We start from the raw sequence: 27,651 nt of genomic DNA on the forward strand, positions 1-27,651 counted from the left end.
AGTGCTCCCAGCATCCCCACCACATCAGGACACGCTGGGCCAGTGCAGCAGCTCCCAGTGCCAGCAAAGGCATCACTCTTCCCGCAGAGAGGAGAAGGGCTCAGGGGCAGGGCTTGCCCTGGTGAAGGCGTGGGGAGCAGGGCCAGCGGCCAGCTGGATGCCATCCCACTGCGGGCAGCATGGGGTCAGGGACATCTGAGTTCCTCCAGGCTGGCTTGGCTGTGGCAGCTGCACCGCGCATCCCGTGCCGGTTCTCCCTGTCCTCCAGCCATCATTCCTAGCTGCTGAAGGGGCTGAGTGTGTCCATTGGGAAGTTTTTGGCATGGCTGGTGGGGACAAGTAAACCAGGGGTCAGTCGGTTGGTCCTATGCTTCCTCTGTACAGGCCACCAGCACCGGGAGTGTGAGCAAGGCAGTAGGGCAGCCCCGGGAGGCAGGCATGGCAGCCCACCCCATGTTTTGGTAAACTTCTAGAGGTGTGCAGCAGAGCCGGCTCAAAGAGTGCGGCATGGGACTGTGATACAGCGGAGGCTGGGGGAAGAGCCATAGGGGAAACTGGTGCCTGTGGTGCAGCCTGGCTCACCCTTGAAAGCAGGACCCGCCGGTGCTGGTGCTGGTCCCTGAGGTGCCAGCGACCCATGTGAGCTGGCAGTGAGCATGCCGCGAGCGCACCAGCTGAGTGCTGTCCTGGCCTGACCCCGCCAGGACACAGCATTGCTTCCCTCGCAGCCACGCACGGAGGTCACCTCTGCTGAAAGGATGCGGGATGCGTGCTGCCTGCGAGGCTGGGAGGACGAGGCCATCCTCAACACCCATGGCACTGTGGGTCAAGCTGGTGCTGGCAGCTCTCAGCACAGACCCATAGAGGCTGAGCTCCAGCTTCCGTGCAAGGGGAGTGTCTCTGCACCTACCTTCTCCCACCCCATCGGGCCAGTGTTCCCCTGCTGCTAAGGGCTCCCTGCTCCCACCCCACTGCTGGCCCAGTGCAGCCAGGAGCAGGGACCCGGCACAGCAGTCATGGAGCCAGCACTGCGTCATGCAGCAGCTCTTCTCCTCGGCAGTGGTTTCCCTCTGGATTGTTGCTTGGCAGCGGCGCAGGAGCACGGTGCATCAGGGACGTGCCATGCAGCCCCGTGCCTGGCTGAGCCCTGGGGAGAAGGGGAGCGAGGTGATATATGGGGACATGACTCAGCTCCGAGCGGCTGCTGGTGGCGAGGGGCTGCGGCGGCGGCAACCCTGTGCCAGGCCAGGGGGAGCAGATCCCCTCTCAGCCCTTTGCACCAGCCCTGCTTGCACCCGGGCTGCATCTGTGCTCCTCAGGTGCCTGCCCTGCTTTTGGGGTGACAGCTGTGCTCACGGCGGTCCCTTCAGCCCCAGTGATGCCCCAGGCCCCACATCCCCCAGCTTGGTGGTGCCAGGACCATGCTGAGCCCTGCCATGGAGCTGCCCCCCATTTACAGAGATGCGGATGGCTCGTGGGGACCTTGCCTTGTCCCTGTGTGTGCTGGGGGCACCTCCCTGTCTCCACAGCAGGGACCCCCCTGCTGCAGTGGCACCCAACTGGTGCTCCCCAGCCACATCCCCTCCAGGCCATGGGAGGGCTGGCCACATGGCATTGCCCATGTACCAGCACCATGCACTTCACACCCCACCATACCATCTGTTTACATCCCATGTGAACATCACTAGGGCCCGGCTAAAGTCGGCGTGTGGCATGGGAGCAGCTGGCTGGAGCCATGCACTGGCAGCTGCGGCAGCACAGAGCGCAAAGGGATAAGTTTCAGGGGGCTCACCTCTGCCATGGCACTGCCAGTGTCAGGAGAGGGGCTGGGTGACTGCAGCCAAGGGGGCTTCACTCTGCTCCCCTCGGCTGTGGGCTCTGCTGCACGGTGATGCACAGTGAGCCTGTGGGACCCTGGGAATCCCCCCCGCCGTGGACCTCGTTTGGCTCCTGCACCAGAATGGAGCTGGAACTGTGATCCTGATGTCATCCTTGGACCCGTCCCAAAAATTCCTGCCCAGGACTGTGTGGGGAGCTGAGACCCCCAGTGCTGAAGTGCCACCTGTCCCTGCTAGCCCCTGGCTTCCCAGACCACAACGCCGTGCCAGTGGGTGCCAGGGCTGGGCATGGTCCTTGCAGGGCTGGGGGTGCATAGGGTAAGTGCAAGGGGCTGGGGGCGACCGGCATGTGGCAATGGGGCTGGGGCGAGTATGGTCCCCATAGGCTGCCATAGCTGCTGGGGACAAACCAGCACGTGGCTCCCACGCAATCCCAATTATGCAGCCCTGCATGGGGTGGGGTAGGTGGCGAGGGGCACAGGGGCTTCAGGCTGGGTTTGGGTGGGTGGGCAGTGAAAGACCCAGAGGAGCTAGTCTGGGGGACCACAGCCATGGGACACTGCAGCTGTGGGCCACCATGGCCGTGAGGCATGGTGTATTCTGACCCTGCGGGACCTTTAGGCTGGATCCTGGATGTGCCAGCTGCGGCCCGGTGGTGCTGCAGGCAACACTGCCTGCAACCACCCCAGCCCAGGGAGAAGGAGGGCAGCAACAGGCAGGAATGCGGCCGGGGCTGGCGCCCGCCGTAGCTGCAAGGCTGCGCGGGTGCAGCTGGATGTCGGCACTATCTGGCTGCCAGCCCCATCCCCTCCCCGGCCTCTCCCTCGCCAGCCCCCCGCCGGCCTCTTCTCTTTCTCCTGCTCCCCCCTCCGCGGCCTCTTCCTGCCTTGGCTCCTGCTGCCGGGATCTTCTGGGGCTCAGGTGAAACCGGCCCCGCCGCCACCGCGGGACACACCGGAGGCCCCGCGCAGCCCTCGCTCCGCATGCACGTCCCCCCGCCGTGCTGCGGCGCCGGGCACAGGCCCTCCGAGCGGGAAGCGAGGCCCCCGGCACACCGCGGTCCTTGGGCGGCTGCTGCGGCCCCGGCGCGGGGAGCAGGTTCATGTCGCGGGGCTGCGTTCCTACCCCGCCGCCCAGCGCATGCGCAGTGCCAGCGCCCCGGGCTGGGGCACGGCACTGGGGAGGGGGGACAGGGGGCAGGGTTGCTGGCAGCTGCTCTGGGGCAGAGCATGGAGAGGGGTGCGCGGTCCCCTGAAGCGCCTGCGCTGGGGGTGGCGTGGTGAAGCAGGCAGCTGCCTGCCTGCTCTTAAGGCACCCTGGCTCCTGCTGCTTGCCCTTCTCCCCAGGGAGCTGTGCAGCTCCCTGTGCCATGCTGTGCCACGGGGACCATGCAGCCTTTTCCACACACCACAGTGCAGAAGCCCCCAGCCCCACAAGTGTAGGGCTCCAGTGGGTTGCAGGAGCAAGCATGCACCCCCAAGCCAGCTGTGGCACAGGGGCATGGTGCAGGAGGGCTCCCCTCATGAAGGTGCCCAGCCGCAGGGCAGGTCATGCCGCAGCCCAAGCCTGGAGTCACAGTCGCCCTTTTAATGGTGCCCTGGAGGCCACTGGCCTGGTGATGCTGGCAGTGCTCCCGCCTTGCCAGCCAGGCACCTGGCCATGCATAGCTCTTTGCGGTGCACCCATGGTGCTGGTGATCCCAGTGCTGAGCGGGAGCAGAGCCATGCACAGGACCCCGGGCTGCCCAGCCCCGGGGCTGGCAGCGTAACCGTCCTCTCTGTCTCCGGCTCACAGGGGGAAGAGGAGCCCGAGGAGAACCAGAGCAAGGAGGAGAAGGAGCCAGGGACGCCCATGAGGAAAGCCGGGCGGCCCGGGCGGAAGCGCAAGCATGCCCAGGTGAGCCAGCGGGCGCCGGGCGCGGGGCCAGGTGGGGGGCAGCAAGGTGTCCCCCCCGCTGGTGGAGGTGCTGCTCTAGTGGGAGACTATGGCTCCCAACGTGCCAGGGCTCCTGGCTGGAGGAGAGCCTGAGTCTGGCACAGCGGCAGGAGGGAAGCATGTGTCCCCCTAGCCCCCAGTGCTGCCCCCTCCCCACAGCCCCTGGTAAGTCCCCCTGTGCCTGGCGGTAGCAGAGCTCCACTCAGTGCAGTTTTGGTTGAGGCACCACCATGTGTTTGCTCTCTGTCTGGGGGGCTGGCACCCCTGCTCCCCCCTTGTAGCCCTTTCTCTGGCTGCGGGCCCAACCAGGCACAAGTAGCTGCAGTAACAAGGTAGATGTGAGTGCACAGGACTGAGTGCCCGCCAGCTTGCCCAGCTGTGCTGTGCAGGTGATGTCCACTCCTAAGCGCACAGGGCTTAGTGAGCTCCCAGCTCACTAGCCCAGCCAGCCAGGATCGTGGCCCACCATGCACCAAAGCAGCTGGAATGGCTCGTCTCATAGGCACATCTTGGGGCCTTGGTCATGCTGCTGGGCGAGGGGTAGGCACAGGAGAGTGACACGGAGCTCGCAGGGTGCTGCAGGGTGATGGGGTCCTTGGGGCTTTGGGCAGCAGCCAGCTCTGATGGGGCACCAGGACAGGACACCTGGGGCTGGGGGGTACTCGTGGAGGTGGTGGCTTGTCCATCGCAAGCCATGGTGTGTCCTGGTGCCAGCTGGGGAGCCATGGTGGCTTCCTCCCTTCGCTGGCCAGATATCACACTGCCAGTTGCTGCTGCCACCATGAATTCAGTGTTCAGAGGAGGAGCAGAGGTTCCTCTCGGTGCTGAAGCCCTGGCGGGAAGGGGCACATCATCTGGGTGCAGGCAGGGCTTGGGCAGCATCCCCATGTCCTGACCCTGCAGGAGGGGACAGACGGCAGAGCTCCCTGGTCCCTTCACTGCTAGAAGGCTACAAAATCTTTCTGCAAAAGTTTCCGGCTGCAGAAAGGGTTAATCCTGCACTTGGACATGTCCAGATCCATGCTGCCTGTCCCAGTCTGCCATCCTGGTGGCGGTGGGGGCCGGGGAAGCCAGGATGGCGTCGCCTGGGGATGGGACACAGGGCTGGGAGCCAGCAGGGTGGCTGGGCTCCGAACGCTGGCTATAAATCCAGTGGGGCGGGAGGTACGTGCTGGGGCGGGGGGAGCCATTTCGGTGGAAGAACAATGCTGGCACAGGAACAAATGGGGAAAGTCTTCAGGAACAGACTGAGCCTGGGAACCAGGAGGTCTCTGGCTATTAGAGCTGGTGGTCCCAGGAGCCCCCTCTGGCACAATGGGTCTGGAGCAGGATAGATGGATGGATGGCGGCAGTGCCACAACACTAGGCACATCCTGGTACCTCCTGCAGAAGAACTGCCCAGTTCATGGCGGGTGCCCATCCTGCATGCGTTTGCTCCATGCTCCCACACCTGCCCCACGCATGGCAGAGCTGGCCCGGTCAGCAGCTCCCGCTGCCAAGTGACCAGAGCTGGCAAGTCCCATGGCCCGTGGGCACTGCCAGGAGGCTGGGGAAAGCCCCCGCTGGGTGTGAGCTGCTAAAAATATCCTCCCCATTGGAGAGCCCCATGGTGCTGGTGCCAGCAGGAGCCCATGGCTGGAGTGGAGCTGGTGCAGAGTATGGGGACCCTGGGTGAACCTTGGGGACTGGCCAAGGGTCCCCAGGACCCTGCTCACAGGGACCCAGTAGGCAGATGTGTTGCAGGAGGGTGCTGAGCCTGAGACAGGGATGTGAAACCTGCTTGGGGATGGAGCTTGCCGGCACGGTTGCTCAATGTAGGACTGGCAGGGGGTCGAGGAACTAAGGACCCATGCTGCTGCTGCCTGCCCTTCCTAGCACGTCCATGGGGGAGGTGGGGAGCTCAGCCCTGGGACCCCCATCAGTGCCAGGTCCCTGCAGGGGGCTCTCAGGGGTGCAGAGGACAGGCAGGAGGTGGCAGGGAGGCAGGAGGAGGAAGAGTGGGGAGCACTGCCTGGCAATGGTAACCAGTCCCTCTGTTTTCCCAGGTGTCGGACGTGTTTTGCCCGGGGTGTGATGCTGTCAGCCAGGTGAGCAGGGCTACCCCAGCTCACTGCTCCTGCGGCTCCCCAGATCCCCACACTGAGGGTCTGGCTGGGGACAGGTATCATGGTATCAGTGAGCCATGCCATGCCACGCCAAGCTGTGCTGTTTTGAGCTGTGCTAAGCCATGCCAGGCCATACTGTGCTGTCCTGTGGTATGCCGTGCTATGTTGAGCTGTGCCATGCCATTCTGTGCCAAACCATGCTGTGGCTCCAAGACCAGTGGCTCCAGCTGGGCTCAGCAGTGGGGACACCCCCTCTGCCAGTGGCTCTGCAGGTGGTGCCATGTACGCAGTGACTCTCCCAGCACCGTCTCCATGGCGGAAGGGGCATTGGCCAGGGGCTGCCCCATCCAATGTCCGCACTCCTGGCAGCTACCCAGGCTTGGGAAGGGGCCCTGTGGGTTTGGAGCTGGTGCTCTGGGACTGGGATCGACATGCTCTCCAGGGGGTGCAGTGCACTGGAGTTGTCTCACATCATCCCTCTGCGAGGCAGCCAGCCCCCACCCTGCATCCAAGGCTCCCCCAGTGTCCCCCCAGCAGCGAGCGAGGTGGCAGGGCCAGCATGGAGCAGTGCAGCCCGGCGGGCTCCCGGCGGAGCAGCGTCCTTGGCGGGGGCCCAGCAGAGGGGAGGGGAGCCGGAGAAAGGCAGCGCTTGTTCCCAGGGCCCGGCCGGTGCGGAGGAAGCGGGTGGGTGGGCAGGAAGGCAGACCCGCCGCCGGGCCCTCCTCGGGGACAGGGACGGGCGCCGGGGCGGCCAGGGAGGGGCACGGATGTGGGGTGGGTCCCGGCCTCCCCTTCCCCTGTGCAGTGTCCGAGCAGCAGCACCGGGACGTGCCAGCGGCACAGGGGACCCTGAGGGCCTGGTGAGCCAGCATCTGGTTCTGACTCAGGTAGGGAAGCGGCAGCAGGGCTGGAGCCAGGGAACCAGGTTTGGCTGGTGTGGCTGTTGAAGGGCTGGAGGCGCAAGGGTGCGGGGAGGCTGGTTTTGAATGGGTGCTGTGCCAGGGTGTGCCAGTTGCAGTGCCAGGTGGGCCGCATGTCCCTGTTCTGGCCAGCTGTCGTATGAGGGGATGTGGTGCCTGTCCCATCTCAAGGTTAACCCCCCACATTACCCCCATCCCACTGTGACCCGGCGCATCTTCCTGGCATTGTCTGCCAGCATGGCGGGGCCTGGGGAGCCCCACGCCGCAGGCAGGGAGCTGGGGCTGAGTGGGTGTCATGGCAGACACACAATGACACCCATTTCCTGAACACATGGTGGGCAAGGAGCTGCCATGCTGGTGGGAAGGGGCTACCAAGAGCAGGGCTAGAGCAGGCCCATGGCAGCCCCTGTGTGCTCCGCTCAGCCATGGCCCTAACGTGGAGTGGGGAGCGCGTGGTCCCAGCAGAGTGGCCCTCCCCAGCCCCAGGGCTGCTGGTCATGGTTAGTCCCAGTGTCACTGCCATGGCCTCACAGCCCCGAGGGGAGTGCATGCCACCATGCTCCTGATGCCTGTGTGGCCCCCCGGACCTCGTCCTTTTGGGGGATTGGGCTGAGCCCCCTGCAGCCGTGCCTCCGCCAGCCTCCGCAGCCGCCTAATCCGGAGCACATTGCCGGCCTTCCCATTTCCTCCCGGGAAGCCCACACAGCCCCTGCGATTGTTTTCAGCATGGTGTCCAGGATGCAGCCCCAAGCAGGAGGCTGGAATGGGGCTGGGAGCAGCTGGGCCCCTGTCACAGGCTCAGTGCAGGCTGGGAGCTGGGGAATGCTGGCGTGCAGGGGACAGGCGGGATGCAGTGGGAAGCATATCCCTTTACACTTGGCATGACGTCTGCTGTGGGGATGGAGACCCCAGCTTGTTCCCATGAGGAACATGGGATGGACTTTGCTTGTCCTGTCAGCTACAGCCCCTGGGAGGGAGCACCGGGGTGTAGCCCTGCTTCGGTTTGCCCCAAGTCTCCCTCCATCCTCTTTACTTCGGGCTGCCCCATCACCGTCCAAGCCAGTTCTGGCAGCTCGTCCTGCCCTGAAACGCCAGCCGCACCAAGCCGGGGTGGTTGGGGCACTGGTGGTGCACACGCACAGTCGGACACAGGCAGAGCGTGCGCCATAGTCACTTCCAGAGCCAGTGTGAGGCCCAGGCGCAGGCACGGTGGCACTGGCAGCTTCCTCCCCTCCAACAGCCAGGGACTTTGCTCTCTGGCATCCATCTCACCGACGGTGCCAGCTCCCTCCGTTACAGCACAGCGTCCCCGCAGCCTGTCCCATCACTGCAGTCAGTGTCCAGGCTTCCCAGGGTGCAGTATCCCATCAGCCAGGCATGCCAAGGTCTGTCCTTCAGCCTCCATCGCCTTAAGCATGCCCTTGCTCACAGCCAGGAGCTCCCACGCAGCAGCCTGGCACGGCACCTCCACACTCCTGATGGCAATGGTGTCTGCTTAGTTGAGCTGTGCCCTCCCCGGGAACCAGGCTTTGCTGCCTGGAGGCTGTCTGGCGCAGGGAGAGGCCACCAGGCACCTCTGCGACTGGTGGCGGTGGCTCGCGTGTCCCTGACGCATGGGCGTGTCATGTACCCTGGCCTGGTGTGTGCAGATCCGTGGTACAAGTGATACGGCTGCACTGTCCCTGGGTGGGAACTGGGCCAACCAGGCTCCGGGGAGGGCTGCACGGTGCAGGCTCGGTACAGCGGGAGAGCATTTGAGAGTGGTTCCCTGTGTCTAGCATTGCACTGGCACAGCCTTGGCTCCCCACCAGTGCTGCTGGACACTCTGCAAGGGTCCCTCCGGCCCCTAACACCCCCCCCGCCTCCACCTCGCTGACCCCTTTCCCAACTGCGGGCTGTGGAGCAGCTCGTCCCTATTTTCCCCGGCTCTGGTCGCTGCCCCTCTGCACGACAGCCCCCACCCGCCGGCCTGGGGCCAGCGAGCGAGCGGAGGAAGTGACTCTGCCAGCGAGCCGGGGCGGCCGTACCGAGCAGGAAGCGCCCGCCGCCGCGGGGCCGCCGCCGCCAGCGCGGGGAGGAGGCAGGCGCCTGCGCACGGGCGGGCGGCAGCCGGACGGGGGTCTGCGCGCCAGCCGGAGGGGATGCGCCATGGTAAGCGGCACACGCGACCCACCGCCTGCCGGGCACGCCTGGGGAGGGGGCTCCTACGGCAGCGGCGACGCGGATCTGGGAGCCCTGGGGAGCAAAGCCCCCTCTGTCACCTGCTCCCCTCAACCCAAGCTCCTGCCCCACACCTCGGCCTCGGCATCCCCTTCCCGGTGTCCTTGGGGCAGGGGAGGGTGGGCAGCATGGCGGGCACCCAGGCTCACGCCAAGCCTGGCTGGCTGCTCGGCATTTGCTCCCTGGCACCCTGCCACCATACGGTGCATCCTGGGACATGTAGTTTGCTGGGGACGGGCAGGAGGGTCCCTGCAGTCGGCTCCCCTCTGTGCCACCCCGGCACCATGCCAGCCCCACGCCACAGGTCCCCACACCCTCCTGCGCCACTGGGAGGGCTAGGGCAGAGTAGGGGTGGGCAACAGTGCAGGGAAGGTGCTGGTGGGCTGCTTGGTCCCATTTCCTGGTATCGCTGCTGCTGAGCTGGGGGGCCCTGCTCCAGCTCAGGCAGGGCACAGACAGGGCTTGCCTGCTCTCCCTGTGCAAGCCAGTGTGCCTTGGCCAGGCAGGGCCTGGCACAGCCGGGCTGGGAGCAAACCTGTGGCCTCTCCCCCCATCCCTGGCATCCCGTGAAGCCCCCGATGCTCCCAGATTCTTGCAAAGCCCCTGCTGTGTGTCCAGGGGGTCAAGGATGGGAAGGCAAGTGCAGGGCTTGGGAAACGGGCCCAGGTGTCTCCTCAGCTCCTGGCTCTGGTGGCAGTGGCAGCCCTTTGTCGGTGTCTGTCTGTGAGGGTGAGCCTGGGGTGGGCACCCCACGCCTGTGAGCAGTGTATGGGGGAGTCTCCAGGGAGGCTGGTGCCTGAACAGCTCCACTGTGCCATGCTGGCAAGGGCTGAGTGCCAGGGACAGGACCTCCCATGCCCTGGCATAGAGTGCGCCAGCACCCCCAGGGTGCACACCCAGGAGGGGATGGAGTGCTCCCAAGTGCTGTGGCAGTGGGGATGACCAGGGTCTGGTTGAGCAGCACAGGCAGAGCCCACCCTGCCATGGCTGCGCCGTGCCTCACTGTTGCAGTGACGCAGCAGCACTTTCACTCTCCTTTGCCACGGAAACCGCTGAGCCGGGCTGCTCCTCTCGCTCTCACTTTGCTCCCGCTGTGGTGTGCTGTGCCATGCTATGCTGTGCCATGCCTGGGGCTGGCCGTATAGCAGGGGACCAGTGATGCCATTCCCAGCTCCTCAGCCTTGCTAACGTGCTCAGCACCACTGTCTCTGCATTCACATCGTTGCCGTGTGTCTCGCGGGCACACAAGCGGGCCGGGCACGTTGGTGAGTGCTGGCACAGACAGTCCTCCCCCGTGTCTCACACTCACACACACTCGCCGCTCTGTCGCTGCACTCATGAGCCGGGGCCAGCTGCACGTTTCCTGCGGGTGCTGGCACCGCCTGTCGCAAATGCACACCTGCCTGCGGGTGTTGGTCTTGCCCATCTGACACATGCGTGTGCTCCAGCTGTGCCCGTCACACTCCTTCCCACTCTCACGCTCGCTATAGGCCATGTTTTTGTGTGTCACACTTGGACACGCATCTGCACACATGTCACACGGCCTGGCTCTGCCTGTCACACACATAGATGTCACACACTGTCTCTGCCTGTTGCGAAAACACACGTAGCAACACCCACAAGCACCTGTCATGGGCTGTCCCTGCTGTGGTTATCATATGCCCTGTCCCTTCCTGTTACATGCATACGCTGCAGTGTCCAGCTCTGCCTGTCATCATGCAGTCCCTGGATCCACCTGTCTTGCACGTGTGCACACGTGCACCAGCCATTCCATGTTCCTGCTGCTGACCCCATGGGAATGAGGGGTCCCAACGCTGGCACCACACTGCAGCGCTTCAGCACAGGCAAGCCAGGCAGGATGGGCAGCTCTAGTGTCCCTCCTGCACTGGGAATGTCCTCACTGACATGGGGGCTGGGACAGCTGCGTGACATCCCAGCATGTCGTCATCTGGAGAGTACCATGGCACCATGTCCTGATCTGAGGCTGTCATGGCCATGTATCACACACCAGTGGGCATTGTGTCATCGTGTCCTGGCCCTGAAGGTTCTCTGCCCTCTTGTCCTGGTCCCGAAGGTGCCGTGGCATTGTCCTGGTCCTCATGGTGTCATCTCCATTTGTCTTGGTCCTGAGGGTGACATGAAGTTGCGACCAGGTCTTAAGGGCATCATGGTGGTGTGTCTTGGTCCTCAGGGTTTCGTGGTCACTTGTCCAGGTCCTTAAGGTGTCATGGTAGTGTATCAAGGTCCTCATGGCGTCGTTTCCTTGTGTCTTGGTCCTAAGAATGCCATGGTGTTGTATTCAGGTCCTCATGGTGTCACCTCCATTTGTCTTGGTCCTGAGGCTGACATGGCATTATGTTGTGGTTCTGAAGGTGTCTTGGTAGTGTATCCAGGTCCTCGTGGTGTCATGTCCTCGTGTCTTTGTCCTGAGGGTGTCATGGTGTTGTGTCCTGGCCCTGAGGGTGTTCATTGCAACATGACCTGCTCCTCAGGATGTCATGGCAATGAGTCCTGGTCCTGAGTGTGCCATGGAGGTGTGTCTGGGCCCTGAGGGTGTCTTGACCACTTTTTCTGGACCTAGAGGTGCCATGAATTGTGTCATGGTCCTGAGGGTGCCATGGACTTTTGTTCTGGTCCTGGGAGTGTCATGGCTCCATTGCCTAGTCCTCATGGTGTCACCTTGGTCCTTGGGGCAACATGGCAGTTTGTCCTGGTCCTGAAAGTGTCCCAGCATTGTGTCCATGTCTTCTTGGTGTCACATCCTTGTGTCTTGGTCCTGAGGATGCCATGGATGTGTCTTCTCTTTCCTGAGGGTGACATGGCATTGTGTACTGGTGCAGAGGATGTCATGGGAGTCCTATTCCTTAGGGTGTCATGGCAGCATGTTGTGGTTCTGAAGTTGCATGTGACAGTGTCTTCGGGTCCTCATGGTGTCACATATTTGTGTTTTGGTCCTGAGGATGCCATGGATGTGTGTCCTTTTCCAGAGGGTGTCATGGCGTTGTGTCCTGGTGCAGAGGATGTAATGGCAATGTATCTTGTTTCTTAGGGTGTCATGGAAGCATGTCCTGGTCCTAAAGCTACCATGACAGATTATCCAGGTCCTCATGGTGTCACTTACTTCTGTCCTGGTCCTGTGGGTATCATGTCCCTCTGTCCAGGCCTTGAGGATGCCGTATCATTGTGTCATGGTCTTGAGGGTGTTAATGTAACATAACCTGCTCTTGAGGGTGCCATGGAAGTGTGTCGTTGTCCTGAGATTGCTGTGGTAGAATGTCGTGGTCCTGAAGTTGCCATGGTATTTTATCTTGCTCCTGAGGGTGCCGTGGCAGTGTATCCTGGTCCTCAGGGTGCCACATCTGTGTGTCCTGGTCCTCAGCATGTCACATCCATGTGTCCTGGTCCTGACCATGAAATTGTCATGGCATTGCATCCTTCTGAAGTTGCCACAGCAATATATTTTGCTCCTCAAGATGTCATTTTCACGTGTCATTGTCCTGAGGTTTTCATGGCATTATGTCCTGCTCCTGAGGATCTCATGGCACCATGTCCTAGTCCTGAGGGTGTCATGGCATTGTTTTCCTTTTCATATGGATGTTGGCGCTGTGTGTCCTTGTTCTGAGAACTCCATGACAGCATGTCCAGCTCCTGAGGGTTTCAAGGCATTGTGTCCCGCTCCTGAGGGTGACGTGATACTGTGTTCCGGTCCTGAAGGTGTCATGGCTGTGTATCTTGGTCCTGAGGGTGCTGTGGCTGTGTTTCCAGATCCTGAGGACGCCATGGCACATACAGGACAACCAAGCGACCAGGCCCAGTCAGCATGGGTTTGTGAGAGTCAAGTCCTGCTTGACTAACCCGATCTCCTTCTATGACAAGGTGACCGCTCAGTGGATGAGGGAAAGGCTGTGGATATTGTCTACCTGGACTTTAGTAAAGCTTTTGACACTGTTTCCCACAGCATTCTCCTGGAGAAACTGGCTGCTCATGGTTTGGATGGGTGTACTCTTCGCTGGGTAAAAAACTGGCTGGATGGCTGGACCACTCAGGGCTGGACCCTCTTCACTCAAGAGTTGTGGTGGAAGGAGTTAAACCCAGTCGGTGACTGGTCATAAGTGGTGTTCCCCAGTGGTCAGTGTTGGGGCCAGTTCTGTTTAATGTCTTTATCAATAGTCTGGGCAAGGGGATCAAGTGCACCCTCAGTAAGTTTCTCGATGGTGAGACATCAATTTGATAGGTGGACCACTCAGTGGATAAAGAACTGGGTCGATGGCCGCATGCAAAGAGTTGTGGTAAACGGCTCGATGTCCAGTTGGAAAACAGTAACGAGTGGTGTCCCTCAGGGGTCGGTGTTGGGACCGGTCCTGTTCAACATCTTTGTCGGCGACATGGACAGTGGGATTCAGTGCACCCTCAGCAAGTTTGCCGACGACCCCAAGCTGTGTGGTTCGGTTGATATGCTGGAGGGAAGGGATGCCATCCAGAGGGACTTTGACATGCTTGTGAGGTGGGCCGATGCCAACCTTATGAAGTTTAACCAAGCCAAGTGTAAGGTCTTACACCTGGATCGGGGCAATCCCAGGCCTAGCTACAGGTTGGGCGGAGAAGACATTCAGAGCAGCCCTGTGGAGAAGGACTTGGGGGTGTTGGTTGACGAGAAGCTTGACATGAGCCGGCAGTGTGCGCTCGCAGCCCAGAAAGCCAACCGTATCCTGGGCTGCATCAAAAGCGGCATGACCAGCAGGTCGAAGGAGGTGATCCTGCCCCTCTACTCTGCTCTTGTGAGACCCCACTTGGAGTACTGCGTACAGTTCTGGTGTCCTCAACATAAAAAGGACACGGAGCTGTTGGAGCAAGTCCAGAGGAGGGCCATGAGGATGATAAGGGGGCTGGAGCACCTCCCGTATGAAGACAGGCTGAGAGAGTTGGGGCTGTTCAGCCTGGAGAAGAGAAGCTGCATGGAGACCTCATAGCAGCCTTCCAGTATCTGAAGGGGGTCTATAAGGATGCTGGGGACGGACTCTTCCTTAGGGACTGTAGTGGTAGGACAAGGAGTAATGGCTTCAAACTTAAACAGGCGAAGTTTAGATTGGATATAAGGCAGAAGTTCTTTACAGTGAGGGTGATGAAGCACTGGAATGGGTTGCTCAGGGAGGTTGTGGATACTCCATCCCTGGCAGTGTTTAAGGCCAGGTTGGACAGAGCCTTGGGCAACATGGTTTAGTGCGAGGTGTCCCTGCCCATGGCAGGGGGCTTGGAACTAGATGATCTTAAGGTCCTTTCCAACCCTTACTATTCTGTGATTCTATGACACCAAGTTGGCTGGGAGTGTGGATCAACTGAAGGATCGGAAGGTTCTGCAGAGGGAGCTGGACAGGTTGATTGATGGGCTGTGGTCAATCGTGTGAGGTTCAACGAGGCTCAATGCTGGGCACTGCATTTGGGCCACAACAACCCCATGGAACACTACAGGCTTGGGAAGAGTGGCTAGAAAGCTGCTCAGCAGAAAAGAACCTGGGGGTGCTGACTGACGAAGCTGAACATGAGCCAGCTTGTGCCCAGGCAGCCAAGAAGGCCAACAGCATCCTGGCCTGTATCAGCAATAGTGTGGCCAGCAGGGCCAGGGCAGTGATCATCTCCCTGTACTCGGCACTGATGAGGCTGCACCTTGAATCCTGTGTTCAGTTCTGGGCCCCTCACTACAAGAGAGACATTGAGGTGCTGGAGCAGGTCCAGAGAAGGGCACTGAAGCTGGAGAAGGGTCTGGAGCACAATCATGATGGGGAACAGTTGAGGGACCTGGGGGTGTTTAGTCTGGAGAAGAGAAGGCTCAGGGGGGACCTTATCGCTCTCTACAACTACTTGAAAAGAGGTTGTAGTGGTCAGTCTCTTCTCCCAGGTGACAAGTGATAGGACAAGAGGTAACAGCCTCAAGTTGTGCCAGGGGAGGTTTAGATTAGATATGAGGAGAAATTTCTTCCCCAAAATGGTTGTCAAGCACTGGAACAGGCTGCCCAGGGCTGTGATTGAATCACCATCCCTGGAGATATTTAAAAGATGTGTAGATGTGGTGCTGATGGACATGGTTTGGTGGTGGACTTGGAAGTGCTGGGTTAATAGTTGGACTTGATGATCTTAAAGCTCTTTTCCAACCTAAATGATTCTATGATATGACACCATGTCATTTTTTGCAGGTGTCATAGCAGTGTGTCCTCATCATGAGGGTGTCATGCCATTGTGTCCTTGTCCTGACAGTGTCATGTCCATGTGTCCTGGTCTTGAGGATGTCATGGCAGCATGTTCTGGTCCTGAGAATGCCATGTCAGTGTGTCGTGGTCCTGAGGGTGTCATATCCTTGTGTCCTCATCCTGAGGGTGCGATGCTGTTGTGTCCCTTGTTTCTGGGGTGACCTTACTGCAGCTTTCCAATATTTAGAGGGGGCTTGTTAGAAAGATGGAGAAAGGCTTTGCACCAGGGCCTGCAGTGGCAGGAAAAGGGGCAATGGTTTTAAACTGAATGGGGGTAGCGTTGGGTTGGACATGTGGAGGAAACATTTTATGATGAGGGTGGTGAGGCCCTGGCACAGGTTGCCCAGAGAAGCTGTGGCTGCTCTGTCCCTGGCAGTGTTCAAGGCCAGGTTGGAAGGGGCTTGGAGCAAGCTGGTCCAGTGGAAGGTGTCCCTGCCCGTGGCAGGGGGTTGGAACTAGATGAGCTTTAAGGTCCTTTCCGTTCTGTGATATCATGCTTCTCTGATGTTCATGTGTCCAGGTCCTGAGGATGCCATGGCTTCATGTCCTGGTCCTGAGGATGCCATGGAAGTGTATCTTGGTCCTGAAGGTGCTGTGGCAGTGTGTCGTGCTCATGAGTGTATCATGATGTTGTGTCCTAGTCCCAAGGGTGTCACATCCGTGTGTCCAGCTCCTGTGAGTGTCATGTCATAGAATCATTAAATGGTTTGGATTGGAAAGGATTTAAAGTTCATCTAGTTCCAACCCCCCTGCCGCAGGCAGGGACACCTCCACTAGACCAGGTTGCTCCAAGCCCTGTCCAACCTGACCTTGAACACTGCCAGGGATGGGGCAGCCACAGCGTCTCTGGGCAACCTGTGCCAGGGCCTCACCATCCTCAGTGTAAACAATTTCTTCCTCATATCCAACCCAACCCTACCCTTTTTCAGTTCAAAACCATTCCCCCTAATCCTGTCACTACAGGCCCCATTAAAAGTCTGTCCCCATTTTATAAGTCCTCTTTAAGTATGGAAAGGACTATGTCATTGGTTAGTCTGGGACTAGTCTGGGACAGCTCCTGGTTGTGTGGCATGGCATGGTGTCCTGTTTCTGAAGGCACCAGGCACCAGGCACCAGGCACTCTCATTCCTGAGGGTGCTTTGGTTGTGTGCCCTGGTCTTGAGGAGCCAGGACATGGCTCCATGTGCTGTTTTTGCAGGTGTCAAGGCAATGTGTCCTTGTCCTGAACGTGCTGTGGCTGTATGTCCTTATCCTGAGGGTGCCATGCCATTGTGTCCTGGCCACGAGTGTGTCATGGCAGTGTGTCCTGGTCCTGCGGGTGCCATGATACTGTGTCCAGGTCCTGAGGGTGCTATGGTAGTATTTCCTGATCCTAAAGGTTTTGTGGCATCCTGTCCTAGTCCTGAGAGTGTCATGGCTGTATGTCCTTGTCCTGAGAGTGTTAATACAGCATGTCCTGGACCTGAGGGTGTCATTGCAACATGATTTGCTCCTGAGGGTGCCATGGCAGCAGTCCTGGGGGTACCATTGCGCCATGTTCTGGTCCTGAGGGTGTCATGACACCATGTCCTGCGTTGGCCATTTGTCCTTATCCTGAGGGTGTCATGACCACTTTGCTGGTCCTGAGGGTGTCACCATTTTCTATCCTGGACCTGAAGGTGCCATGGCAGTGTGTCCTGGTTCTGAGGGTGTCATGGCAGCATATCCTGGTCCTGATGATGCCACATCCATGTGTCTTCATCCTGAGAATGCTGTAGCATTGTGTTCTGGTCGTGAATATGTCATGGTCATCTCTCGCTGCAGCATGTCCTGATCTGCAGGATGTTGTGGCAGTGTCTCCTGGTCCTGAGAGTGCCACGGCAGTGTGTCCTAGTGCTGAAAGCATCACGGCCATGTGTCTTGGTCCTGAGGGTGTCGTGGCAGCATGTCCAGTGTCCTCAGCATGTGATGGCCATGTGTCCTGGTCCTGAGGGTGTCGTGGCTGTGTGTCCAGGTCCTAAAGCTGTTGTGCCACCATGTTCTGCTCCTGAGGATGTCATTGTAGCATGTCCTGTTCCTAATGGTGCTATGGCTGTGTGTCCTGGTCCTGAGGGTGCCATGGCAGCATGTCCTGGTCCTTTTGTCCCATGGCAGTGTATCCTGGTCCTGACAGTGCCATGGCAGCATGTCCTTATCCTGAGGGTCTCACAGCAGCGTGTCCTGTTCTGGATAATTTCACATTCACATATCCTGGCTCTTTGGGTGCCATGGCCTTGTGCAGTGGTCCTCATGGTGTCATGACAACATGTCCATGACCTAAGGGTTCCATGGACACATGTCCTGATCCTGAGGGTGGCATTGTAGCCCTGTCCCACCCCGGGGCACGTTGCCAGCCCCTGCAGGCAGCAGCAGCCTGGCATACCTGAGGTGCAGGAGGTAGAACTTGGTCTTTTTGGCATAATGTGCTTTTGTCACTGGAGATGAGTCTCTGGGACAGTGCCCTGATGTAGAAGTCATGTCTCTGGGCTGTGGTCCCAGAGATACCCTTTGTGCTGTGAGGTCTGCAGTGGGGAAGTAGGGTCAGGACAGGGGAATGGGGACAGGGACAGGGTCCAAATGGGGCTGGCCACCCCAAAGTGGTGCAGGGGCTCCTGCCATGGGGTTTGGTGATGGTGGGATGAGGGCTGGGGGCATGGGCAGGTGTGCAAGCAGGTCCATGTCCCCCACTGCCAGCACCCATTGCAGGTCCTTTCCCTCTCCTTCTCCACAGGTGGAAAGCAGTGACACCCCCAAAGACACCGCAGCTGTCCCCAAGTGCCCCCCGCCCTGCCCAGAAGCCAGCCCCGCCGAGCCGCTGCCCAACGGGGACGTGGAGGGGGACGGTGCCCAGTGGAAGGGTGCAGTGGAGAGCGGCACGAGTCCCAAGGGCAGGCGCCCCGAGGAGGACGAGACGGAGAGCTTGCCAGACGGCGAGACGGGCCGGGTGCTGGAGAACGGCCGCTGCACCCCCAAGGAGGGCCTGGACGCCCCGGCCGATGAGGGTGAGCTGGCCCCTTCCGACCCCCAGAAGAAACGCGGGAGGAGGAAACTCCTGGAGGCCACAGAGAAAAGTAAGACCTTAGTGTTGAGGGCTCCCCGCTATGGGGCTGCGGCTCTGCCTGCAGTCCCACCGGTGCCTGCTGCGCCCTCCGGGGACCCCCGGCATGCCATCACCGGGAGGGGTCCGGGCTGCGGTGGCTCCTGGGCTGGGGAGTGCTGGAGGAGGAAGGGCTGATCCCCTCCATGCCACTTGGAATTCGGGGTGGGAGCAGCAGATCAGAGCAGGGGGCTGCCCTCGCATGCTTGTCCTGTCACACTACCCTTCCCATCAGGCTCTGCTCCCACCAGCAGGAATAGGGTGGGCAGGAGGGGAGGTCGGTCCTCACCTTGCCATGCAGCCAGTGCGGGTGCCCCTTCCTGCATGCACGCCTGCTCTGGAGTATGCTGATCAGCACCAGTGCTTGTGCCGCTTTGCATGGCAGCCCTGCGTGTGCCAGGCAGAGTGGGAGGCGCGTGCATGGTGTGGTCCTCAGCCACACTGCTTTGGTGCCATGGTCCTGGTGCCACTGCTGGTGCCGGTGCTGCTCCAGGTAGCAGCTTGGCAAAGGCCCTGGTGGGTCCCGGTGGACACCAAGCTGAGCGTGAGCCAGCAGCGGGTTCTTGTGCAGTGAAGGAAAATGGCATCCTGGGTTGTGTTAGGAGTGTTGCCCACTGGTTAAGGAAACCACTCAGGAGCGCTGGGCCCAGTGCTGGGCTTCCCAGTGCAAGAGGGACATGGGCAGACTGGAGAAAGTCCAGCAAGAGGCAACCAAGGTGCTGGAGGGACTGGAGCATCTCTGTTGTGAGGAAAGGCAGAGGGAGCCAGGACGGCTCAGCCTGGAGCAGAGCAGGCTCTGGGGGATGGAATCCATGACTGTAAATACCTGCAGGAAAGGGATGAGTATATGTATATGTGTGTCATGTATGTGAGGGCGGCTGGCATGCTACCTGCTGGGGCCCATGGGGACCTGGCTCCCTGGGGCTTTGCGGTGTCTGTCGCTGGCTCCCAGCCCTGGCAGAGCTGCTGCTCACCCTCCCTGGCCATGGCTGCTCAAAGGCAGGAGTGGCTCTGCTCTCTGCAGCCAGAAAGGGATGCCTGGCTCCAGTGCAGGCCGTGGGGGAGCCCAGCACTGGCCCTGGCTGTCCTTCAGGCACACACTGGCCTGTGCCCCTGCTGCCACCATCCCTCTTGGCCAGGAGGTGCCAAGCAGTGGGATGGGGCAGCTTGGACCAGCCATGAGCCATGAGGCCCTGGCACAGGTCCTCCCAAGAAGCTGTGGCTGCCCCATCCCTGGTGGTGTTCAAGGCCAGGTTGGACGGGGCTTGGAGCAACCTGGTCTAGTGGAAGGTGTCCTTGCCTGTGGCACGGGGGTGGAACTGGATGAGCTTTAAGGCCCCTTCTAACCTAAACCAGTCTGTGATTCTATGAGCTGGGATGGGGACCATGCTGTCCCCACAGCAGGGGATGGACAGAGAGCTGGGGACAGGAGCTGGGGTGTCACAACACTGTCATCACAGGGTACTGTGGAGCAGGAACAGGGTGAGAATGACAAGCACCAGCCTCTGGCTCTCGGGGGTTTCTCAACCCGGCTCAGCACAGAGACCTCCTGCCGGCCATGCTGAAGGAGGAATGGAGACAAGCAAGGAGGGGCTGGCTGAAGGCGGGTGAGGCAGGGCTGGGGATGGAGACGAGTGATGCAGATGCTGCTGCAGTCACGAGGCACTGAGCAGGCAGCTGAGGGAGCAGAGAAGCCATAGCTGGCAGCATGGTATAGGCAGTTGCGGGGAGCTTGCTGTGCTGGGCATACTGCAGTCAGGCATGGGTTGTGGTGCAGCCCTGGCGCCATGCTGACCGCAGTGGCTGAAGGGAGCGGGACCAGACAGGCTGAGCCCCCTGATGTGGGGACCAGTGTAGAATGGGGTGGAGACAGCCCCAGGGGTGCCCTGCTGCCAGCTCCCAAGTGTGACAGAGCTCTGGATGTAGAGACCGGCAGCAGCAAGTACCAGTGGGAATATAAGCATAGTGCGTGAGCATGGGTACCATGACCATGGGTACTGTGAGCAGGTCAGGCTTTACCTTCCAGCCTTGGACTGGTGTTCAGCCCTTTCCCTTCAGCATTACAGAGCCGTTTGACATGACCTGCCCATGGGGCCCTTGTGCACAGTGCTCCTCCTGCTGCTCTTCTCACTGTGAAGGCAGAGCAGCAGCTGCCTGCATTCCTGCCAGGCAGGCACTTTCCAGTCATCTGGAGGCTCTTCCCTGCCCTCGTCTCTTCTCCAGTGCTTTCCTGCAAACACAACTAGTATCTGCAGCTGTGCACTGCCTGCCCTGGAGCTGCCCAAGGCTCCTTCACTGGGCATGGGGCGAGTGCCCTGGTGATGGTGTTGAAGCAATACCAGTGGTACCCAGAGACTGACTGGGGGAGCCATGACAGCTTCTGGGAGCTCACTTCCTTCCCTAGAATCCATTTCCAGCACTTCAGCCATGTCTGTGCATCGTCACCTTGGTGGCTTCTCCCAGATCCTCTCTGCTTCTTGGGCCTTCAGCTCCACTGCCTCGTGCCTGGCTGGCCCAAGTGCTCCCCCAAGCACCCTTCTGCCCCTCATCCCACACTCCTGCATCCATCGCTAGTTCCTTCTCTTTGCAGACTGGCTTTTCACCTCTCACTGCCCCTCTGACCTAGCAGGGGGCCGAGGATCTGCTCTTCCAGCACTGCCCAAGCCAACTTACCAGCTGCTCCATCAGCTCTGCGCCCCTTTGGTGTCCCCCTTGTCCCTTCCCTGCCAAAATCCCCAGTGAAGGAAGGTCTTGTGCAGGATCCTGCCATTGGTTGGTAATTCTGCATCCTGGCCCATCACCACAGCAGAGAGCACAGGGCATGGTGCTGCTGCAGGGCACTAGGATGGGCAGGAGCCAAGGCCAGGGGTCTGTGCCTTAGTTTCCCTACCTGAGATCCCCATGCCTGTGGACAGGACCGAGAGGACATGTTGCCTAGGCACCCCCAGGGCACGTGCACACTCCTAACCCCAGCACACAGACAGAAAGCTTCTGTCCCCCAGTGTCCCCTGCTGTTCCCTGGCACTCAGAGCAGCGCTCTTGGCTGCTCTCCTGCTTGGGCCATGCTGCTTCTAGGGGGACGCTGGCTGCTGCAGAGGGATTGGGTCCCCATGTGCCAGCTGCAAGGGACTATCTGAGTGTCACACAGGGCTGGGTGGGCATCTGGGGGGGCTGCAGCCTAATGACCCGGGGACATCGTACCCTGCAACAAAGCAGAGTGTGTGTTCAGCCGGCGAGGGGCCACTGAGGTCCTCCCCTGCAGCCCAGCTCTGCTGGGGCAGCTGGTGCCCAGCAGCTGGGTGAAGCACGGATGTGCTCACCTGGCGCAGGGACCCAGCATTGCCCACAGTGAGGCACGGGAGGGTGGGTGCACCCCACGCTCTGGCCCGGCAGCTCGGTGTGCTTGGAGGTTTACAACCCCAGAAACGGTCGGGTTATTTTTAGCCACTTTCCTGGTAGTGTCTCAGCACGTACCTGCAGCGCGTGAGATGTGCCGATAGCACAGGAAGCCATCGGGGCTTCACGTGCTTCCCTTGCCTGCCCCGGCCCTGGCCCCAGCAGGAGCTGCTCACCCGGACCCCCCCAAAATCACCCAAATGAGGGTGCAGGGAGGGGGCACAGGAGCAGCCAGCTCACATCCCAGCAGTCAGCATCCTCCAGGGAACACAGCCCAGGCCTCGCACAGCAGTGATGAGTGCCCTTCCAGGGCCCAGGGCTGGCCCTCAGCCAGGTTTGGGGGTCCCAGGTAGGCCCCCTTCTCCCCTGCAGGGGTCCGGGGGGCCCTGTGCCATGGGACCGAGGTGATGGCTGCTCTCTGTTCTGTGTGCAGGCAAGGAAGAGAAGGAAGAAAACAACTTCGACACCCTGAAAATGGAGGCAAGTATGTACCCCCACTGGGGGCTACACTGAGGCACCCACAGGAGACGGGCACAGCCCTGCAGCCCACCAGCCAGCACAACACACCGGACCACAGGAACTGACACTCCCTGGCCCAACAGGGACCACTGGGGAGTAGCAGGGATGGGGTCTCCAGTGGAATGGGGGCCCTGGGCTCCTTCACCCTGACACAGTGCTGGCCTCTGTGTTGGGGACCAGGCAGCACTGAGCTATGGCCAGGCCAGTGAACCCCCCTCCATCCACCTTGCCCAAGGGACAGTGCTTGCCCGGGCTGACCCCACACCACCCCTGGGTGCCAGGGCAGAGCATGTCAGCCTGGGGCAGATCCGTGACTGGGATAGTGCTGGCAGTGCCCACTGAAGTGCAGCCAGCCCCAGAATAGTGCCTGGCTCTTGTGCATCCAGGTCCTGGTGTAGATGTGGGCCAGAGCATGTCTATGTGTGTGCACCCAGTCCCCCCCATGCCCATCTCCCCCAGCCCATCCCAGCATGCACAAGCAGGGTGCCTACCTCCAGCCCCCCCAAGCAGCTCCACTCCATCCCCCCCAGAGCCCTGCCTGTCCCAGGCCATGGCTTCTGTCACACTGCCATCCCCGGTGCCACAGCAGCACTGGAGCCGCAGCCTTCAGCCTCCTCTCTCTCCCTCCATTGGCAGGGCTCCCGCGGGCGACTCCGTGGCGGGCTGGGCTGGGAGTCGAGCCTGCGGCAGCGGCCCATGCAGCGGCACACCTTCCAGGCTGGGGACCCCTACTACATCAGCAAGAGGAAGCGAGACGAGTGGCTGGCCCGCTGGAAGAGGGAGGTGAGGATCCAGATGGCACCACAGTGGTCAGGGAGAGGGGCACCACAGCGCAGTGGCAATGCCAGGACGGGGTGGGCCACGTAGCAGTGGTGGTCCGAGCACCCCAAACCTTCTGGTGTCTATCTGTCTCTAAGGCTCCCACTAATAATTGCAGCATCACTAATGATGGTATTGCTAATAACAGTAGGCAGAGCTCTGGCACCGGCAGTGCCAGGGTGACCAGCTGCATGAGGGTTGGTCAGCACAGGGTGGGGGCTCAGGTGGGCAGCCCCTCAGCATGCACCATGCCGTGGGGCTGGCGTTGGAGTGGGCACTGTCTATGAGACCACTGCGGCACTGCCGCTGCCCTGCCTGCACCGAGGTTGTGCACCAGGGTGGGCAGCTTTGCTTCTCACACCTGTGCCCCCCCCGGGGGCCACTGTAAGCCCAGTGTGCGCAGCCGCCGGTGCGGGCAGTGCTGGGCCCTTCCTTCTCCCGCGGGATGTGCCGTTCCTGACGGTTTCCTGGGGAACCAGCATGCGCCGTTACGCAGCCGAAATCTGCAAAGCCAAGGGCAGAGGCGGGAGGGCGGGGGCCGCAGCACAGGCGCATGGCTGCAGGCAGGCTGCGGTGCCCATGGCCGCTCGGGGGGTGCCATGGGGGCACCCCGGGAGTCCCATCCCCACTAGTGTCTCTGCTGCTCCCCCTGCGCCCTGTTGTCTGCATCATTCCCAGCTGCCAGTGGGTCTCCCAGGCAACAGGTCCCCCCTTGCCATCGCTGCCCTGGCACTATTTATAGCTCTGCACTGCTGAGCACTGTCATGCTGGCACCACACAGGGACCAGGGGTGGCTGGCATGGCCAGAGCATCCTGCAGGGCGTGGCTGGCATGGCCACAGTGTCCTCATGGCACAGGGAACATCTGGCACGGCCATCATGTCACCATAGGGCACAGCTGGCATGGCCACAATGTCTCTGTGGGCACAGGGCAAGGCCATGATGTTTCCATGGGGCACAGGGCACGGCTGGCACAACCACAATGTCCCCGCAGGCATAGGGTACTGCTGGCATGGCCATGGTGTCCCCATGGGGCACAGCTGGTAGGGCCAAGGTGGCCGTGCCAGGGGACCTCATGGACCAGCTCCCCCTGGGTTGGCTGGCCCAGGCACAGAGGGTCTGGCATCAGGGTGGGGGACTCACCACTCCCCCTGGGTTTGTGTGTGGCTGCTGCCACAGGCGCAGGATGTGCTGATGGTGGAGGGGTGGCTCAAGGAGTGCCCCAGACAGAATGGGCACCCCCAGGCACAAGGGGGCTGCGTGCCTGGAAGGGGCTTTGCCAAACACAGGTTGGGGTCCAGGTTCGCAGCCTCAGCCTGGCACAGGGGCACCAGCAATGCAGGTGTTTGCCCACAGCCCCAGTGCAACTGTGCTCTGCCTGCCAGCAGCACTGCAGCTACAGATCCTGCACCATGGCTCAGCCATGGGCTGGTGGTGGCTGCCCTGGCCATGCAGGGCACACCGCAGCCGGGCGCTGCACTGGGGAGGTCAGTGGTTGCAGGCGCCAAGTAACAATTTTCCAACACACGGTTCCCTCGCCAAAACAAATGCAGATTCAGGTCAGCCAGAACGGCTCATCAGCCAAAAATAATTGGGAAGAAATGCTTAAAAAGTCAAAATACTTCTTCTGAGGAGTCGCTCCTCCTCAAACAATGCCTAACTTCACCGCACTTCATGCCCTTATTTTTCTAATAAGTGTTTTCTTTTCATTACGGGGAGAAAGCCTGAAACTCTTTCAGGCTGTGTTGGCCTTTTCCCCCGATCTCAGCTGACACCCGGCACCAATTGTCACTTGTTGGTGGTGTCAGCAACGCGGTCCTCAGGGACAGGGACATGCCACCCACAGCCTGTGTGGCTCCATCGTGGAGGGAACATTGCTTTTTCCCTCCCTCCAGTGAGCCCCCTCTGCTAGACATGGTGCTGGCCAGGCTCCGATATGGCACTGGCAATGCCCCAAAGGGGTTTGGTCCTTTGGGACCTGGAGGGCTGGGGTACAGGAACCCCTCCCCAGGAAGGGGCCCCCATGGCACAGCCCCCCATGGCAGCAAACCTGCCTAGCACCGGCGCGAGCCCTGCCTCGTCTCGCCGTGTTGGAGCCCATCCACACCGTTGAGGATGTTTCCTGTCCGCGGAGGTCCCCAAACCTGTAATCAGTCACCTTTGGGGTGTATTTTTAGCAAGCGGAGTGTCTACGGTGTCCTTCAGCCAGCCACAGCCACTCATCATCCCCTGACTGTGCAGGGCTTCCCCACCATGTGCTCCCCATGGCAGGGACACCCACCACCCCGTGCCCCAGCACCTCAGTGCTGCTTGGGGGCAGAGGCTGCTGGGGGTGTCCCAGCAGCTTGGCTGGGGTCACCAGCCCTGCTGGGATGGGCATGGCCTCCTCCAGCCTTCCCTCCTCTTCACCCTGCACAGCCTCTGAGGGCCGTCCCTGCCGCTCGCCAGCCCCAGGGTTGCAGCCAGAGCTGTAACATTCAGGTCCAGGCACTGGCTTTTGCCCATCCGTGCTGGGACACACTGGTGTTGGCTGTGCACCCCTAACCCAGTGCCAGGCATAGAGAAGAGAGGGGATGGGATGAGGATGGAGGTGGGGATGAGGATGGGGTAGGGGCAGGGGATGGAAATGAGAATGGGATGAAGATGGAGATGAGGATAGGGATGGGGTGGGGCAAGGACAATGGATAGGGGTGGGGAACAATCTGCAGAGGGACTTTTCACAAGGGCATGTAGCAACAGGACAAGGGGGAATGGCTTTAAACTGACAGAGGGGAGATTAAGATTAGACATTAAGTTCTTCTCTGTGACGATGCTGAGGCCCTGGCACAGGTTGCCCAGAGAAGCTGTGGCTGCCCCATCCCTGGCAGTGTTCAAGGCCAGGTTGGATGGGGCTTGGAGCAACCTGCTCTAGTGGAAGGTGTCCTTGCCTGTGGCAGGGGGTTGAAACTAGATGAGCTTTAAGGTTCCTTCTAACCCAAACCATTCTGTGATTCTATGATTCTGTGGGATGGAGATGAAGATGGAGATGAAGTTGGGGATGGGCTGAAGATGGACATGGGGATGGGGTAAGGGAAGGGGCAGTGGGATGGGGGTGGAGATGGAGAGGAGGATGGGATAGGGCAGGGACAATGGATGGGGATGTGATGGAGATGAGGATGGGGATGGGGGTGGAAATGCAGATGGAAAGGGGGATAGGGATTGAGATGGAGATGTAAATGCAGATGGAGATGAGGATGGAGATAAGGATGGGACAGGGACAGTGGATGGAGATGGGATGGAGAGGAGGATGATGGGGGTGGGGCAAGGACAAGGACAGGGAATGGGGATGGGATGGAGTGGGGATGGGAATGGGGATGAGCATGAAGCAGGGGATGGAGGTGGCGTGTGGCAGGGGCAGAGTCTGGGCGGAAATGCCAGTGGCCCAAGGGCAGGAAGCTTGACTGTCTGGATGTGCCCATCCCCTGGAGATCCAGCATATCTCTTTGCTTTAACGACCGTGAATGGGAGATTTCCTCCCTCTGCCTGACTCCTGCCTCTCCTCAGGGGCAAAGCAGAAGCACCCCCGCAGCGGGGAGCCAGGCCTCTGCTGGGGCTTCCTCCCTCCTCTTCCTCATCCCCCCACCCTGGCTGCAGCCTGGCCCCACTGCCCTTCGTGTCCCGCCGGCTCTTGCCATGGCCCCAGTGGGTGCCTCAGGCAGCTTATGGCACCGCAGGGCAGAGGGTACCCCTCACCGAGTGTCCCTGCCTGGGGATACGGGTCTCAGACAGCACCTTGTGACTCCCCGTACCCTGGCTGGGGGTGATTGGTTTTATTCCATGTCCCCAGAGCAGCTTTGTTGCTCTGGCACGGCCAAGGGGTGCTGGAGGGATGGGGCGCCTGTGGGCTGCCTTCACCACACTGTGACCAGAGGGACCAGTGCCACACTGTGCTGCTGGTCTTTGGAGACCCTTGGGGTGCCAAGGGGCTGCCTTGGGTGAGGCAGTTTGGCCAAGGTGCCTCATCACCCAGGCTCCTCCTGGTCAAGGTGGCAGTTCGCAGGGCAGGACGTTTCTGCTGCTCCCCCCTCTCCCCCCCCAGCCCTCCCAGTTCGAGGGCAGCCCCTGCCCAGGGGTGGCAGCCATCCATCCACCCCTTTGTCCCTCCACTCTGCAACACAAAGGGGTGCCGGAGCTCTGGAGCCACTACTCTGCAGGACACCGCCAGCCTAGGGCCCCCAGGACCCCCCCTGCCCTGGGCAGCCAAGCCTAGTGGCTACTGGTAGGGTCTGTCTGGGTAATCTGGACCTGGACCAGTGCCATGTCGGTGGGTCCCAATGGGTTGAACTGGGTGATCTGGTCCCACACCAGTGCCGTGTGGGTCTGATTAGAACTGAGCCATCTGGACACAGACCAGTGTTTGTGGGTCTGGCTGAACTGGGCTATCTGGTCCCAGACCAGTGCGTGTGGGTCTCGGCTACGCTGGGTGATCTGGTCCCAGACCAGAGCCATGTCAGTGTGTGCCAGTGGGCTGAACTGAGTGATCTGGACTCAGACCAGTGCC

The 27,651-nt window shown here is 60.7% G+C and overlaps 1 protein-coding gene across 7 annotated transcripts in view; it reads left to right on the forward strand.

Moving 5' to 3' along the window:
* The window catches only part of DNMT3A (DNA methyltransferase 3 alpha), a 48,695-nt gene that overhangs the window by 7,833 nt on the left and 13,211 nt on the right, over window positions 1-27,651 (forward strand). For 2 of the 7 annotated variants that reach the window (XM_030491196.1, XM_030491197.1), the window contains 5 exons: window positions 3,633-3,734; window positions 5,819-5,860; window positions 18,013-18,352; window positions 22,208-22,254; window positions 22,930-23,076. In XM_030491196.1, the coding sequence (XP_030347056.1) occupies window positions 3,633-3,734; window positions 5,819-5,860; window positions 18,013-18,352; window positions 22,208-22,254; window positions 22,930-23,076 (678 nt within the window). Of the gene's footprint in view, window positions 1-3,632; window positions 3,735-5,818; window positions 5,861-8,899; window positions 8,950-18,012; window positions 18,353-22,207; window positions 22,255-22,929; window positions 23,077-27,651 lie in introns of those variants that run through there. The other 5 variants (XM_030491199.1, XM_032920027.1, XM_030491198.1 and 2 more) reach the window with 5 other exon arrangements.

The sequence above is a fragment of the Strigops habroptila genome, chromosome 6 (genome assembly GCF_004027225.2).
Source record: "Strigops habroptila isolate Jane chromosome 6, bStrHab1.2.pri, whole genome shotgun sequence".
Classification (NCBI taxonomy): Eukaryota; Metazoa; Chordata; class Aves; order Psittaciformes; family Psittacidae; genus Strigops; species Strigops habroptila.